General features: G+C 45.0%; 1 protein-coding gene across 1 annotated transcript in view; it reads right to left on the bottom strand.

Moving 5' to 3' along the window:
* The window catches only part of Dnah7 (dynein axonemal heavy chain 7), a 257,191-nt gene that overhangs the window by 172,370 nt on the left and 66,760 nt on the right, over positions 1–18,061 (bottom strand). Inside the window, exon 23 of the mRNA XM_037210456.1 lies at positions 249–442. Coding sequence (XP_037066351.1) covers positions 249–442 — 194 coding nt within the window. The remainder of the gene's footprint in view (positions 1–248; positions 443–18,061) is intronic.

Here is an 18,061-nt window from a genome sequence, read left to right as displayed (position 1 = left end):
TAAGAAAATATGTGATGAAATAGGAATTCCACTCCAAGGTTCATCGCAGTCAGGAATACATCTGCAGAGACATTATGTATGTTTTCAATAATGATAACAACCTATAATTGCTAATAATGTTTAGAATATTCTTGTAGAAAGTTTACATGAGCATAGTTACCCATAATTATTTATGTTCTCTCCTATTCCAAAGTATTAAATCTGAACAGATGAATGTAGCCGAGCGTCCCGGCATGGACAACACTTACCGAGTCGGATCCTTAGTCTCCGACAGTATCTCAAGGAGCTCATCGTTGGACAAGAAGAAGAACCTGGGGAAGAAGAGGCGTTTCTTTTCCAAGTACTCATTCAGCCCTTTGAGAATGAGTTCCAGGAGTTCATTGGACTTTTTCAGCCTCTCCAACATTCTCTCGATAGTCACGACCGCCAGGACATGCTTATTCTAAAAACAAGAGGTAAGCAGCACTTGTCTCAGTCTTCTGTTGTTGGGATGAACAGGATGACCAGAAGCAACTCAAGAGGGAAAGGATGTAGCTCATCTTATACTTTCCTTCTTTTTTTAAATTTTAATTTTTAAAATTTTTATTATTAAGAAATTGTCTATTCATCTTACATACCAACCACATATTTCCCTGTCCTTCCTCTTCCCATCCCCCAGTCTCCCCCGCCAAGGCCCCCCATTCCCACCTTCTCCAAGTCAAGGTCTCCCATGGGGAGCAGAGCCTGGTACATTCAGTTGAGTCAGGTTCAAGCCCCTCCCCCTGCACCAAGGCTGCACAAGGTGTCCCACCTTAGGCATTGGGCTCCAAAAAGCCTACTCATGAACCAATTGATGAGAGAGAGGTGTGATTCTATAAGCAAGGGACATTGAGCTCATGATGGGAAAACATACAGAGATGGCCAGTCAAACTAGTGGCAACCCATGAACTGTGGACCAATAGTTGTGGAGCCCCCATGGGACTGGACTAGGCCCTCTGGACATGCGAGACAGTTGTTTAGCATCTTATACTTTCAGGTGGCAGTCCACCATTGAGGGAAACGGAGGAAGGAACTCAAAATGAAGCCTGGAAGCAGGAACTGAAGCTGAGCCCACAGAGGAGAGCTACTTCCTGGCTTATTCCTAGTGGCTTGCTCAGGCTGCTTTCTCATACAAGGCAGGACCATGTGAGCCAGGGTGGCACCAACCACAGTGAGCTGGACCCTCCCACAGCAATCATTACTCAAGAAAATACCCGACAATCACAGCCACAGGCCAGTCTGAGGGGGCAGTTCCTCAGTGGAGGCTCTCTCTTTCCAATGAATCTAGTTTGTATCAAGTTGAGTAAAAAACTACCCACGTAGCATGCAAAGATACTGGTTATTAATTTTATTTCTAGTTACATTATACTTGAGACTGTAATAGATTTTAACGATTGTAATGAGATTTTAATAGAATTTTAGCAGAATGAAGATGATGGGAACTTTTTAAGGCATTTGTCTCTAAAAAATAGTCTTGAATATTCTATGCCTGCCAAGTTCTTTCACGTAAAGGTCATGTTGGCTCTACCTTCAAGCCACGGTGTTCCCAACTTCCACTGTAAGTAGAAACAGGAAGAGAGAGAGAGAGAGAGAGAGAGAGAGAGAGAGAGAGAGAGAGAGAGAGAGAGAGAGAGACTGTGCTATCTGAACTCACAAGAAGGGTGGGCGTGAAGAGCATAGTGTGAGACACACCTTTGGTCCTTTATTCTTGAGGGAAAGCACTACAAACTTCAAGGCAGCATAATTATTATTATTTTGAGTATTGTTATTAACAACAGAGAACAAACACTAGCCCTGGGTTTTATAATTATAGATTAAAAAAAAAAAAATAAGTGTTTAGCCAGGCAGTGGTGGCGCACGCCCTTAATCCCAGCACTCGGGAGGCAGAGGCAGGCGGATCTCTGTGAATTCGAGGCCAGCCTGGTCTACAGAGTGAGATCCAGGAAAGGCAATAAACTACACAGAGAAACCCTGTCTCAAAAACCAAAAAATAAAATAAAATAAATTTAAAAGAGTGTTTGAGTGTGGGGAGGTTTCCTGGAAAGATTTTGGAAACAACCAGGCTGTGTCTGTCTACATTGTCCCTCTGCTTACTGCTGCTTACTGGGGGACTGAGGTAAGGTGTGCTCTCCTGAACTTTCTGGAGACAAGACTGCTCTGCCTCTCAAGCTGGGGATCCTGACATTAAGCACACGCAAGTGTCATCACAGGTGGTTTGCTTCAAAGTGACACAGCGAATCAAGCATTTCAAAGGGAGCTCTCTGGCTGCTGGTCTCAAGAATTATAACCAAAAGCTAATCTTAAGAACTCAGGCATTGAAAAAAATTGTTTACTGACTTCTCAAAGGAGCTGCACACTAGCCACTGGATTTATATATAAAAATATGATCTTGAGTTTTAAGTAAAACTCATTTCCCCTCTTTTCCTCTGTGTGTGTGTGTGTGTGTGTGTGTGTGTGTGTGTGTGTGTCTATACACAAGTGTGCCTGTGTAAGGAGCACAGAGGTCAACCTGTGTTGACCTGGTTTCATCATTGGGAGCTGCCCACACTGATTTTGAGGCTACCCACAAGCCCCAGGTTTCCACCTATCTCTGCCCCCCTCTCCTGTGTGGGGCTACAGGGCATAGCACAACCTCCAACTTCCTCTGTGCAAACAAGGACGGATTTCAGGCCTCTATGCCCCTACAGCAAGTGCTGTCCTGAGCTGTGCATCCCTGCTTCCTCTCTGCTTTTCTAGCACGTGACTCATATTATCCAAGTCTGTTCTCAGTCTTGGTGTTCACCAGTAGCAAAAGTAGAGTTCTTTCCAAAATAAACTTAAAATATGTAAGGGGCAGAGGCGCTAAAACATAATAGAAATCTCAATCAGACCAAGCGTCCAAGCTCCTGAGAACCAGCAGGCATCTTTTGATAGAGTAGGAGATTCTAGGAAGGTTGCTTGAAATTAAAATAAGAGGCCGACACTTTAAGAGTAAACACTGAGTTTTAAGATGAACTCAATTACTTATTTTTTGAATTGTACTCAACCAAAGGCTGAAAGGTAACCCAAAACGATCAGCGGTAAACAGTTTCATCTAAGAATTTCATTCTAGGCCTGGAGATGGAGCTTAGGGATAAGTCACTGATCGAGCATGTTCAGGGCCCTAACTTCAATTCCCAGCACCAGCAAAAGGAGAACTTTATTCTTTTTGTTTGTTTTTTGAGACAGGGTTTCTCTGTGTAGCTTTGGAGCCTGTCCTAGAACTCGCTCTGTAGCCCAGGCTGGCCTCGAACTCACAGAGATCCGCCTGCCTCTGCCTCCTGAGTGCTGGGATCAAAGGCCTGCGCCACCAACGCCCGGCTGAGAACTTTATTCTTTTTCAAGAATCTCGAATACATGTTTTTGTTACTGTGCTTTCGGCTTTTCTTCTTTCTTGTTTGTTTCTGACCTCAGATTTGCTCTACAAACTCCTTGAACTCCGGCTGGGCCTCTGCCTCCCAGGTGCCAGGATCGCAGCCCTCTCACACTCCGGGCTTTGTCAGTAATGAGATCATGGAGGAAAGGATGACATGTTCTGCTTGCTTTGAACTAGGATGATGTAACTTAGAAACACAGCAGTTTAGTAGAAAAAATAACTATCATTAATAGCTATTTTATCAATAAAACAGAAGTGTGGAACAAGGACGAGTAATCTCCAATTTTCAAAAACATTTTATGATAATTCTCAGTTTTTGTGCTTCAAATAGACATTAAACACTATCTCTCCCCACCCCCCACCCCCCCACCCCTCTCTCTCTCTCTCTCTCTCTCTCTCTCTCACACACACACACACACACACACACACACACACACACACACACACACACCGGTGACAAACTCAGACCATAATTTTTAAATGTGCAAGTCATGCAGGGCGGACTAGCATCCTCGTGCTCCTAAATCTAAAATCCAAAATAGTGTTCTTTGAGCGCCATCTTCTGGAAAAAAACGTCATTCTCTTAAACAAAAAAAGGAATTATTGCTAATAAAAGTGAAGATTTTCTTACACAAATTAACAATAACTGTTCGGTGGAAACTCAGGTAGTTTATCACATCTGATGTGTCAAAGTTATGATCTGATATTTGAAAGTAGTTTAGAATAACTTATTTTTGTTCAATAAATATAATCAATGAACAACAACAAATCAAAAAATTCTAGGACAATAGACGTTCAGATAGAGCTGGTAAGTTAAACATCTCCCATCGGAAACACTTAGGAACAGACATGTTTTATATTTCAAAGCTTTTTGGGTTGTATAATATTTGCTTAGTCCTTACTGTATAATATTTCCTTAGGCCTTATTGGCTGAACATCTTAAATCTGAAAATCATAAATCCAAAACAAAAGCTTCAGATTTGGGGGCATTTTACATTAGATCTGCTGGAGCTATTCTAAATTCCTGAGGTCATCCTCCTCAGCCAGAGAGGTCAATAGCTCTGATTCAAATACACACTTCCAAATGGTCTGCATATGTTTGGTTATGGACCAAACCACGGGGAAGCCATCTTTACACATCTGGAAGATAACTCGGGAGCAGGGAGACATGGGGAAGACTGCCTTGGGTAGCACAAGGCCCCCAGGGAGACAGACACACTGCTTTCAATCCTGCCCTCTTCTCCTGAGTGCCTGTGCAATCTTGTATCACTTGTTTCATCTCCGTGTTTTAAAATGGGGAAGAGGGGTCTTTCTCAAAGTTGGTGTGACAATCAGGTTAGAGAACATGTTTGAAGTGGTTAGTACAATGCCTACACCCTCCCCTCCACACACACATTTAAAACCACACTTCATTTCTTCTCCCACCCGTAGCGGGCAGAGAAAGAGGGGCAGAGAGAGACTGGGGAGGAGGAGAATGAGACATGTTATCGGTTTTATTCCGTTAAAGCTGAGGAGGGCATGTCTATGCCACAATGTGTGTCTCAGGATTATTATCGCTGTGCTGAAACCCCATGGCCAAAAGCAAATTGGGGAGGAAAGGGTTTATCTGGCTTACACTTCCACATCACTGTTCATCATTGGAAGAAGTCAGAACAGGAGCTCAAGTGGCGTGGGGACCTGGAGGGAGGAGCTGATGCAGAGGCCATGGGGGGACGCTGCTTACTGGCTTGGGCCCCATGACTTGCTCAGCCTGCTTTCTTATAGAACCCAGGACCACCAGCCTGCTGACCGAACCACCCACAATGGGCTGGGCCCTCCCCCATCACTCACTAATTAAGAGCATGCCCTCCAGGCTTGCCTATAGCCCTGTCTTATGGAGGCATTTTCTCAGCTGAGCCTCCCTGATCTCTGACGACTCTGGCTTGTGTTGTGTTGACATAAATGAGCCAGCACTGTGTGTACTTGGAGGTCACAGCACAACCTGTGGAAGTTGGTTCCCTCCTTCCACCGTATGGATCCCAGGGATCAAACTCGGGTCATCGGGCTTTGAGGTAGTTGCCTTTACCCACTGAGCCATCTTGCCTGCTAGAAAAAAAATATTTATCATAAAGTAAGAAGACTGAGCCAGGCAGCGGTGGCGCACGCCTTTGATCCCAGCACTCAGGAGGCAGAGGCAGGCGGATCTCTGTGAGTTCAAGGCCAGCCTGGTCCACAGAGCAAGATCCAGGACAGGCTCCAAAACTACACAGAGAAACCCTCTCTGGAAAAACAAAAACAAGCAAACAAAGAAGACCTTTAATCTTCTTACTGTTATTATGAACCCCTCACATGGAGCAGGCATTCCAGGACAGTTTGTTAAGTGGTGCATTAGACCTATGAACATAGAGAATCAGAGAGCGTGATCCCTCCACACTGTGCCCAGATGCCGGTGGTTAGTTGAGGTCTTAGAGACACTAGCAAAGTGCTTTAACAGGTGTTACTAGAAATTTGAAATTTGGTAGGACTTCCTTTGATCCTTTACGCTTCTCATAATTGTTGGTAAAGGAACTATGTTTATAACTTCTCTCTCTCTCTCTCTCTCTCTCTCTCTCTCTCTCTCTCTGTGTGTGTGTGTGTGTGTGTGGGTGGGTGTGTGTGCGCGCGCGCGCGTGCGCGCACGTTTCTTCATAACCACCGCCAGTTTGGATAGCCCGAGTGAGGACTGATGAGTTGATTGAGATGTCCAGACCAAGTGACCGGGTTACGTGGAGCCAAGTGACTGGGGTGTGCGGAGCCCGAAGCTATCATCTTGGCAAATGGAGAGAGATTTCTCATCCCTGCTGCCAAGAGCTTTATGGGAAATAGAATGTGTACATGCTCGATGGAGTTAAGCTCCAACTTCTTAGTAAGCTAGAGGAATTACCCTCCTCAGCTTAAATCCCTGGACAACAGAAACCCGGTAAGGACCTCACTAAAGCCGTGGCACTCAGAGAAGTAGGCTGCCCAGAACCGTCAGATTCTTCCGACTCCAAGGCTCTGACTCTGCTGGGAATGGAAAGCTTGAAGAGCCAGAACGTTTCCGGGACTGAGATAGATCCCAGGGACCACTTACCTAGAATTGAATTTTCAGATTTTTTTTTTCCAGGATAAACTCAGAAATTTGGTAATAATTCCAGAATCAGTCCTGATTTTTCAACAGTTCTCTCTCTCCTCTCTCTCTCTCTCTCTCTCTCTCTCTCTCTCTCTCTCTCTCTCTCTCTCTCTCTCTCTCTCTCAAAGGCCCTGCTCTGTGTGAGCCAGTTCTCGGGGCTTGGTGACAGCCGTGGACAAGACAAAGATACCAACCAGCCTCAGTGGACATCGAGGAGCATAAAATAAATGGCAAAGATAATGATCGACACACTGCAGGCCCATCCCATTCTCCACATCATTACCACACTGGGGAGACGCTGCAGATGAAGGGTTTGTGGTGACCCTGTGCCCAGCAGCTCTATGAGCGTCATTTTTCCGTAGCAGGCGGTCCCTTATTGCCCCCACCCCCGACCCCCGTGCCACGCTTTGGTAGTTCTCACAGTATTTCAAACCTTTCTTATTACCACTGCTGTGGTCATCTAGATCACTCAACTCTGCTATCCTGATGTGCAGCGAGCGTGATCACAACACATGAAATGGCAACTTAACCAATCCAGCTGCTCCGTCCCCTCACCCCCACCCTAGACGCAGCAATGTTGAAACTGGGCCAGTTAATAACCTCACAGTGGTCTCTAACTGTCTAATGGAAGTGAAGCCAACGTCTCCCACTTTAAATCAAAAGCTGGGGATGCAAAGACGAGCCACTGGAGCCGGGCGGTGGTGGTGCACGCCTTTAATCCCAGCACTCGGAAGGCAGAGCCAGGTGGATCTCTGTGAGTTCGAGGCCAGCCTGGGCTACCAAGTGAGTTCCAGGAAAGGCACAAAGCTACACAGAGAAACCCTGTCTCCAAAAAAAAAAAAAAAAAAAAAAAAGAAGAAGAAGAAGAAGAAGAAGAAGAAGAAGAAGAAGAAGAAGAAGAAGAGCCACTGGAAGCCGGGATAGGCTGCAGAGCCAAGATCCCTGTGACAAATGGTTAACTGTACTGTGAGTTCAAAGGGAAAGTTCCAGAGGGAAATTAAAAACGCCACCACAGTGGTCACACGGACAGGAAAGTGAACATCTTCATAGTTCACATGGTCTGGATCCACAATGTGTGAGCAGACTCTGAGACCTGGGGGGACCAGTGGAAAGTCCACTGCGATGCCGAAGCCGCAGGTCACCAGAAGCTCCAGCAGGGGAAAGGATGAAGGTGGCCACACCACACGGCTGAGATGTCACTATAAGGAAAATGAGCCTTTTGTCATTTAAGACTTTCGCAGCTATGAAGAAAAACTCAGTGCCAAGACTTAAGCTACAAAGGGCAGGCTGCCTGCCTTTGTGAGAAGCTGATTCTAAGTTGAAACTGGTGCTTATTTACCATTCAGAAACCCTAGGACCTTTGAGGATTATACTAAATCTTCTCAGCCTGTGCTCTCTAAATGGAACAACAGAGCCCTGGCGACGGTACTTTTACAGCATGGATTACTTAGTATTTAAGCCCACTCTTAAGAATAATGGCTGGGAAGGAAAAACAAAAAAGATTCCTTTCAGAATATTATTTTCCTTGGCAATGCATCTGTTCATCCAAGAGGTGTATAATAAAATTAATGTGTTCATGCCTGCTACCATAACACCTATCCCACAACCCAAGGATAGAAGGGCAATTTTTACAGGTAAGTCATTATTTCAGGACATTTTGTAAAGGTTCTAGCTGCCACAAGGACCTCAGTTAACAAAGTGCTCACCAGGCAAGCACGGAGCTCTGAGTTCGGTCATCAGAACCCACATGAAAATGCCAGTCATGAGTGACAAGCATTTTTATTCCAATCCTGGGGAGGCAGAGACAGGAGGGGGATCCTTGGGGCTCACTGGCCAGCCAGTGTTAGCGACTAAGCGACATGGGGACCTCCAGGGGCAGATTCCTGTACTAATTGCACCTTCAAAACGTCCTCTTCTTTGTTTTCGGCTGAAACTTGATGGTGCAATCAGCATGCTCAGGAATGTACTAAATGAGCATGTTCAGAAAGGAACTGGCCCAAGACTCTGTGAATAAAAACCCCATGCTTGCTTGGTTGGGGAAGCAAGCGCACCACGTCGGAAGTGAATCCCACACTCTCCTTGCCTGCGGCAGGTAATCAATCTTTCTCCCGTCTTCCATGTGTTTAGCTCTGCATGTACCGAGATTCAAACCCACTGTATTTAGTTACAGAAGAGGGAGATGCTGTCTCAAAAACTAAAGTCTTTAAAGAATGACTGAGAAGTTGACCTCGAACCTCCGTATGCACATGCGCACTTGTATACTTGTGTTCACGTGAACGCACGCACGCGCGCGCACACACACAAGCACACACACACTTAAAAAATAAACATGCACACGGAGCTACCAGAGATGGTGAAAATCAGAAACCCAAGAAAGGAGGTACTGTTCTAAGTGTCATTAAAAACATCTGTGACTCACGGGGAGCGACTGAACATGAACATTAGCAGGTGCTTGGGAGACATGTTTCCATGGGTTCCAAACTTGAGTGGGGGAAATATCAGATGTGATAGAGACAGCAAGAGACCGAGAGCCTGAAGAGGTGACAGATTGCAACAATTTCTTGACAGCGTAATGCTTTAACAGATTAGGATGAGCAAAGAAAGTGGTTTCCTGGGGGGCAGCCCACTCCCAGCGAAGATGCTGTTAACTACTAACCAAAGACAGAGAGAGGGTCTCCACTGTTTCGTAAAATTAGCTGGAAAAGTGGTGGCCGGGACTGAGATGACTGACTCCAGTTTTAAAAGCTCTACTGTGGGTAAAAAGCAACATGCCAGGCTGCCAAGCCAAGCAGCGCGGTGGTGCTGTAGAGGAGTCTCTTGTGAATGGCGACTTCAATGTTGCTGCATTTTAAAAGAATTCCCTGAGGCACCACAGCCTTCAGCAGCCACCACCCCATCAGGCAGCAGTTCCCATCAACATGGGGAGGCTCCACCAGCAAAAAAACGATTACAGTGAGGCCAGAAATGATTACAGCGAGACCGGGGGGCTCTTTAGCATTGCTTGGCAGCAAAGGACTTTTTTCTTTTTTTTTTAAACACATTCTGTCCAGATGTCTTTCTTTTATTTCCTTGTTTTTCACAAATTGCAATGCATTCTTTCTTAGCTCCCATTCTTCGTTAAATTGTTTTTTAAGTGAGTTTACAACGTAATAGGTTTCACGGTGACATTTTCATACATGTAGGATATTTTTCTTTTTCTAATTCCTCTTCCGTGCCGCCTGCCACCTTCTGCTGGTCCCTTTCTTCTGCTCTCACGCCACAAGGGTTTTATTATCTTATCTCTCCTTCCTCTCTCCTCTCATGAGGTCCTTTCTAAACATACACACACATTTCACAGACAGACGAAAGCATAAGTGTTTGTCTTTCTAAGCCTGGCTTATTTTGCTTAGCACAATGATCTCCAGGTCCCAGGTTCCACCCTCCACCCTCCACATACTCTCCCCCCCACTTTTTTTTTCTGAAAATGTCATGATTTAATTTTTCTTTACAGTTAAATAGGATTCAATGTGTATAGACTACAGAGGTAAACATGACTTTCAGAGGCACCAGGAAACTGAAAACAGTGAAACACCGTGGATCCCTTGAAGACGCACATGAAACTGTAAGTGGGACCTGCTGAGAGGAGGAAAGGAATCACCGGACAGGAAAGGGCACAGGAGAGGATAATGAGGAATAGGGTCAAAGCATGTTATACACGTGTGTGAAGATCTTATAATGAAACTCACTAGTATAACTAATTGATATATGCTAATAAAAACTTCTTACAGTCATGACCTGATTTATTATAATTTTTTTGTGTGCAGTAGTCTAGAACAGAGTCCGAGATAGCTCTGAGGCATGCCTGTAGGAAGTTAGGAGACAGACACCACAGAAGGAAGGGGGTGGGGGAACATGAGGCACCATAACAAAAAGGCAATTTCATTTTCAATGCAGTGCTTAATGTGTGTGTCTCTTCACGAAGGTGATCTGCGAGCTGACTTCGAGGATCAAGGTGCTGCTCTGAAGAGTGCAGAGAGAACATTGCAGGAAAAGGAGAGAATCAGTGTGCCTGATAGGAGGAGAAGGAGGAGGAAGAGGTAGAGGAGGAGGAGGCAGGGGAGGGGAGAGGAGGAAGAAAGAGGATGGGGAGGAAGAGGGAAAAGGGGGGAGGAAGAGGAAGGGAGGGAGGCAGGCAGCTGAGAGAGAGCAGGTAAAGGTGGAGTCACCTGTCTACAGAAGGGTAAAGGGATGGCACAGCCGGTCCCGATTTCCCACCCAGTGGAAGAACCATTGACATCTCCCCCACACGAAGCATACTTTGTCTAGTAAGACAGTCCTGCATTACAACAACAAAGGTCCAGCATTTAGAAGCAAACTTGTGCCGAGTAGCCTACTGAATAATGAATTGGTAAAGGTGGTAATCCTGTTTTCATGTCTCAACTCCCGGACACACACTGTGCCGTAAGCCGTATATTTGGAGCTAATAAGGAACACACCCCTGAAACGCATCCACACCCACAGACTGTCGTCTGCCCTCGGCACAGCAAAAGAATGAGTGTTTCTACTTCTGTGAGACCATCTGCTTTTTTATGAGGTCAGTGCTCGTAGTAGGACCTATAAATCTCATGAGTGTCAGCCATGTTGCCTCATTTCCCTTGTAATGTGAGTTCCCCAGGAGAAGCAACGTTGTGTGGAAGGAGCCGAAGGGGAATAAATCGGTCGGTGCGCCGGTGAGTGACAGTGCTCCAAGAAGCCAGGCAACACAGGAAGAAAAATCTATCCGGTGCCGACAAATCACCGCCCCCCTCCATGCGGAAAGAGAGGCAGCAGCAGCGTGTCTGCCTCCTCTGCATGCCTCCCTGGTTCCTGGGCGACCTCTCAGAAACGCTGTGCTACCTCTGCTGTGGGAGGCTAGGGTGGTCAGCAATACTGAAGAGCGGGCGGGCTCTGCAGTGGTTAGCCTCCACACGGACCCACACCGCCGGCCGCTGTGGCTTCCTCCTTCTTTGTTTAGAGTGACCTCGGATGCACTTGGTGAGAAGCCTTTGGGTGTGGTGATGTTTTATTTGTGCTGAAATGTGATATTTTATTTGTATGTTAATAAAACAACAGGTCAGACAGGAAGAAACTCTCTCTGGGGATGCTACGGTGTGGTGGTACATTATGGCTAGTCGTGGCTCTTCGCTATTTCTCCCATCTCTCGGCTGTTACCCCTGTGTTTGGCTCTGTGTTTCTTATTTAATAAGACTGTTTAGAAATTCGTCTACATTTGGGTGCACGCTTGTCCTCTATTGATTATGAGTTCCCTTAACTGTAGCACAGATTCTAATTGGTCTTAATAATTAAAACCTGGAGTCAGATGTAGGGGTAAATGCTGAAAGATCAGAGAGACAAAGGAGCAAGCCACGGCCACCACCTCTGTTACCTTGGCAACTCATCAGCCTGAAAGAGACTGAGCTCCTGTTTCCTCCCGCCTTATATCCCTCCCTCTACCCAGCCATACCACTTCCTGTCTCCACCTCCCTAGTGCTGGGATTAACAGCCTGAGATCTCAAGTGCTGGAATCAAAGATGTGTGCCACCACTGCCTGGCTCTGTTTCTCTTTTAGACTGGATCAATCTTGTGTAGCCCAGGGTGGCCTTGAACTTAGAGATCTGTCTGCCTCTGCCTCCCAAGTGCTAGGATTAAAGGTGTGTGTCACCACTGCCTGGCCTCTATGGCTAACTAGTGGATTAGCTCCACGCTCTGATCTTCAGGCAAGCTTTATTTCTTAGATCACAAACAAAACATCACCACATTTGACTCACAGGTGGGATAATATATTACATGATCACGGTATTTCATAGCTCACTGTGCACACACTGGAATACACTGCCTAATGTTCAGAAAATACGTCAACTAGTCAACCAGGTAATTATGTATGCCTGTCTACAGTTATGCCTTTTACTAAGCATTCATTTGGAACATAAGTCTGCTCACATCCTAGTCTGTTTTGTGAGTCCTCCTCCTCAAATCTTGAAACCAATCCTTTCGATCTAGTTTCTCCTAAACTACTGACCGTGCTCAGTGGAAGGTCACACTTTGGACCATCTCTCTTACAGATAAGGTTTAAAAAGTAAAAACACTAATAAACTCAACTGGGCACAGTGGAGGGGGATCCCCTTCCTACTTTTCTGACAGGATGCACTTAAGTGGAGTAACACTGCCCACTTCTGGAAGGTACAGGCATAGGCGGCGTAAGTGTCTATAAGTCCATGTCCAGCCATGTCAAAGATTCTTCCACCATTTCCTCTCACTGAAATAAGCCATGGAGCTTGTTTGGTCCACAGCACCCCTCATGCCTCTTTGACCAGCACACTGAAGACTGAGTCTCTGATAACTGCATTCGCATCAGCACATTTGACCATACCTAAGAGAGTCTGTCCCCCGAGGCAAGCACTATCACAATATATTGCTACCCCTATTTTCTACAGAGCTCTGCAGAGACTTCTAGGGAGGGTCAGCAGAATTGGAGGCGCTCAGTACCTAGTGTTAAGCAAACACATTCACATGTCCCCTTTCCAGCTCTCGCCATCCTCCTTTCTCAGCGAGTAAACCATGAGTCCAGAAAGACAGTACAGTTACACCCTAAGTCGGCCAGTCACTGGATTAGATGCTGTAATATTTTGGGCTGTGTCAAACCACAGCTCTGAGAAAAACAATCACAGATACTCCTTGTCCTCTAAATACATCTTAAGCTGAGAATTTAAAATACTGAATGATGCCATTTTGTTAAATCTCTAGTGCTATAAAAAAAAAAAAATCCATTCTGTCTTAGAGCTCTTGTGTTTCAAAGTCCTGCCCTACTGACCTGTTCCAGGAACCACTGTAAAGACTCGCTTGTGGAATAGACAAGAACAACAGCACAGTTTCAATGAAGGAGTTTTTGAACTGCATGCAGGGACTACCAGCACAGACTACCAGGTACAGTCTATAGCATCAGAGATGTGTGCCAAAAGTCACCAATGGAAGTTAATTTTCAAGATGCGGCCCAACCCTAAAGGGTGTGGTCAGGGTCAAGTCCACGAGCAGTCAGAGCTGGGTTGAGATCTTCACCTATTCACACTGAGTCAACTGAGACGCATCGTCTATACTTGACAGATCAAGTGGCCTTCATCTCCGGGATGCAGGGGCACAGGGCCTCTCAATAGGCCTAGTACAGGGGGAAGACATGCAGTCCCTGTCTTCCATCAGACCCTGCTTCCCAGAGCTGTTTGCAGCAGTCTTGGGTCATGCATGAGTCTACCTTAGCAGTAAGCGGTCCATAGCACTTCAGGCTTTGGTCCTAGACCAGGGCTGTGCTTGTCTGTGGACCATGTGTGACCGAGTTTGATAGTATTGTTGGTTGTGGATATGACATGGAAGCCCGAGGCTGGTTCATCCGTGGTGATTCTACATGGAGCCAGTCTATACTTCCTGATCACAGCCTGGTGGTTATAGATGAGATGGTTTGGGGTCTTATCCCCCTAGGATGAATCCTGTAGGAATAGACTACATGTTCCACTAGTTCATCAGAACAACACACACCCGACACACATCCAACTGCGGCTCACCCTCTGGTACTCGGACAGTGACCATACACCAGCAGCAGACTCCTGAACAACCTGGACCTGGCTGCCTCCCAGCACTGCAAAGGGAAGTGACTAATGCCTCGGAAGCAGGCAAGCTGCCCATTTCGAGGTTTTGGAATGACAGGTGCTAAGCCAGGTCAGGAAGACGAAGCAAGTCTGTGCTCCCCCGATGCCCAGATGACATCATATACCAATAGGCACCAAGACTCTCAAGAAATGCACTCTCCCACGACGGTCAACGTGAGATTCCAGGAACTGACCAGACAGCCATTGCTGTGGGTGACTGGGGGCCGTGATGGAGAGGTTTCACCAGCTGCTTTAAGAAAACTCAATGAGATCCAAGAAAACACAAAAGCAATTCAGTTCTATTACAAAGAAACTTGAAAAAGAGATGAAAGCAATTTATAAAACTCAACCCAAAATCTAATTGAAAATAGAACAAGCCAAATTTAAAATGTGATTGAAGGTATCGAGAAGCAGGCTAGGTCTCCCCAAAGAAACATTAGGGAAGGAAGGCTGGAGGAGAAACAAGAAGGGAATGAAGAGGAATGGAGAAAACTTCGGGAACAGTGGGCCTGTGTTCAAATAGCAAAGACTTGGGGTGCTGGGATTTAAAGGAATACTTGAGAATGATAACAGAGTATAAAGTTTATTAAAGGTAAAAAAAATTGACAAATATAGAGAAGGATACAAATATTAGGTGCAGGGAGGTTGAAATGTCGTCCAACAGACTGAACTCGAGTGTACCCCACATTAGTGTCAAGTTCTAAAAAGGTAACAATGAAGCTCTCCCAGGTGAGTGAGGGAAGGAAATAGTCATAAAGTGTCCTGGTGCACCAGAGACAGCAGCATGAGATTCCCAGACACTGAGGGGAAAAAAAAAAACCTGCCCAAAATACCGTACCCAATCCAAACTATCCTTTCGGAAGGGTGGAGGGATAAAACCATCCCCAGACAAACAGAAACTGTGAGAAGAGATCTCTGCTAGACACATCCTACAGGAAGCCGAACAAAGGCAGCTCATCGGACTTAAGGAGACATTAACACACCGTGAGTAGAAAGCATAGGAAAGTGTACAGCTAACCGGTGAGGGCAATGACAGGAAAACCAAGGGTCCCTTGCAAGGAGAGAATGTAAGTTCATACAGCCATTATGGGAAACAGTCTGGTGATCCCTGGGAAAAGCTCAAGACAGAAGCAACACGTGATCCCGAGAATCCACGAAGAACCCATCTAACACTGAAGTTGGCATTCTGAACAGACATCTCCACTCTCACATGCATTGTTGAGCCGGGAAAGGCAAACAGCTGAACATGTATGTAGGTGAACTGAGATCTTGTCATTCGTGACGGTACGCATGATGATGTGTTGGGATCACTATAGTAAGTGAAATGAACCAGGCCCACAAACACAAGCGCTGTGTGCTCTCACTTGTGTGTGAAATCCTAAAAAGGGTGGCCATGTAGAAGTCAAGATTGGACTGGTGGTTACCAGAAGCTGAGGAGAGGAGAGGAGGAGGGGGTTTGGGGAAGGCTTGACCGATGTACAGTGCATTGTAATAAAGCAGAAGCAAAGGTTTCAGGTACGCTACTGAACAATAACGTGGTTATAGATGATAATAATAAACTGTATTTCAAAGAGTCAGAAGAAAATAGCTTAGAAAGCTCTCACCATAAAGAAATGATAGGTATTTAAGGCAATGGAAATCCCTGAACATCCTTGATTTGAGGCTGTTCATTTTATGACCCACCTACATGAGGAACAGCCCATTTGAGGCACACCAGAGTGCTCGTCCCGACCCTAGAGCATAGGCATCTGAACGACAGAGGCAGAGTGGTGAGGTGATACATTGTGCACCCCAATAAAACTTATCTGGGCATCAGAGGACAGAGTCAGCTACTAGATTAGACATGGAGGTCAGACAGAGATCTCTGTGAGTTCAAGGTCACACTGGGAACAGAGCCATGCCGTGGTGGCACACGCCTTTAATCCCAAAACTTGAGATCTCACGTCTTTGCTTGGGAAGCACACACGCCTTTAATCCCAGGAAGTAATATGGCAGGGCAGAGAAAGGTATATAAAGTGTGAGGAAACAGGAATTCATTGTCTTAAGACTGAGGATTTCGTAGAGATAAGAACATGGCTGACTTGTTCTGTTTCTCTCATATTTCAGCTTGCGCTCCAATATCTGGCTCTGTTTTTTTTTTTCTTTCTTTTTTTCTTTTTTAAATTAATAAGACCTTTTAAGATTCATGTTACAGGGCGGAAAAGAAGTCCCTCCTCTTCCAGAGCCTCGGGTTTACCTGTGCTGCTGGGGGAGGAGTCCCAGCAGAATATGAGCCTGAAGTTTTAAGACAGGCAAGTCTTCACAAACAAAACTGTACTAATAACCAAAACCAATCAGAAATTTCTAGAATTGCAATGAAAGGTCTTGGAATGAGGAAGGTATTTGGGTTACGTATACAGTGAAAAAAACATAAATTACTTAATGTTTACACATTGGCCATTATATGGATAAGAGACTGAGCTGTCAATCAAGCCTATCATGCTAACCAAAGCAGTTTTGTTCTGTTCCTAACCTCTGGAAGTTTGTCATGGAAAAGCCCACCACATGAAGAGTCTTTCCTAGGACTCCTAAGCATGAAGGTGCAACCCTCTTGTACCGAGCCATTAATCCACTGCTTCTACCGCACAGATCATCTCATCAGGCTTCTTGAGAGAATATGGCCACATGCTTGTCTTCAAAGCTTTGGAGAGTAGGCACAAGATCTTCTCTGGGTACTAACATTGAGAACAAGAGCACGCAGAGCAGTTCAGGAAGACAGTGACATCATTCAGGAAATGCTAATGAAGTGTCACCAAAACAAACCACAGTGACCACAAAACCCAAACGTATTTGTTTGTGGATTAGTGCGTGAGCTGTTCACATATTCGAGTTGCACAGTTCCGCATGGCCATAATAACTTCTTCTCTCTTCACTCATGCCAGCATAGCTTCCCCTTCTAGACATTGAGCAATGTATACAACTCCTTAGAACTTTGAGATTTTAAAGGATATTTTCATCAAATACCAAAAATATTTTTTTCCAGGAGTGGTGGTGCACGCCTTTAATCCTGGCACTCAGGAGACAGGAGCAAATGGATCTCTGTGAGTTGGAGGTCAGCCTGGCAGCAAGTCCCAGGCCAGGGCTACAAAATGAGACTGTGCATATATAAAATAAAATTATACCAATGAGATGAATAGAAATATCTACTTTAAATTTGGGGAAACAATAAAATTCTAATTAAACCTTTCTTAATGAAATTAGTATGCATTATAAGGGCTTTGCATTGTGGTAAGGAAACTATACGACAGATTATATTTGTGAACTACATTAGAAATGACTCAGTGTTACACAATAATTCACTAATAGCCCTATTAAGTGTAGAATTAATTACATTGTGATTAATTTTACAGCTTGGTTTGTACATATTTGATAATATTATTACAAAATTGAAGCAAGCCTACTAAACAAACCCATGTCCATCTTCCTGATAGTCTCCTGTCAAATACATAATTGCCATTGATGAATGATGATCGGTAGTTAGGCCTATAGGCATAACTTTGTAAATTTAAATAATAAATATGTGCGTATTGTTATTTCAGGTTAGGACATTTTAGGTGCCGTTCCTCTAGCTTACAGGGTCTTGGATTAAAATATCAACAGAGACGTTTGTGTTCTTGCAATAATAAAACAATCACCTCTGTACCCGAATCCTGTACGTGATGTTCTTCAGTGTGACTATGCTTTATTACATTTCTTCTTGGCTCAAGTTTGCCTCTTCAGGATCTATGTGTTTTATGACTTCACTGCATTTTGTTTGCATTTTTTAGACTCTCTGGATGGACTTCTCTTTGCATTTTTTTTTTTTTTTTTTTAGCTCCCTGGGAG

The sequence above is a fragment of the Peromyscus leucopus genome, chromosome 13 (genome assembly GCF_004664715.2).
Source record: "Peromyscus leucopus breed LL Stock chromosome 13, UCI_PerLeu_2.1, whole genome shotgun sequence".
NCBI classification, from domain to species: Eukaryota; Metazoa; Chordata; class Mammalia; order Rodentia; family Cricetidae; genus Peromyscus; species Peromyscus leucopus.
Note: the sequence above shows the minus strand (reverse complement) of the source record. Positions and strands in the feature narration are given on the sequence as shown.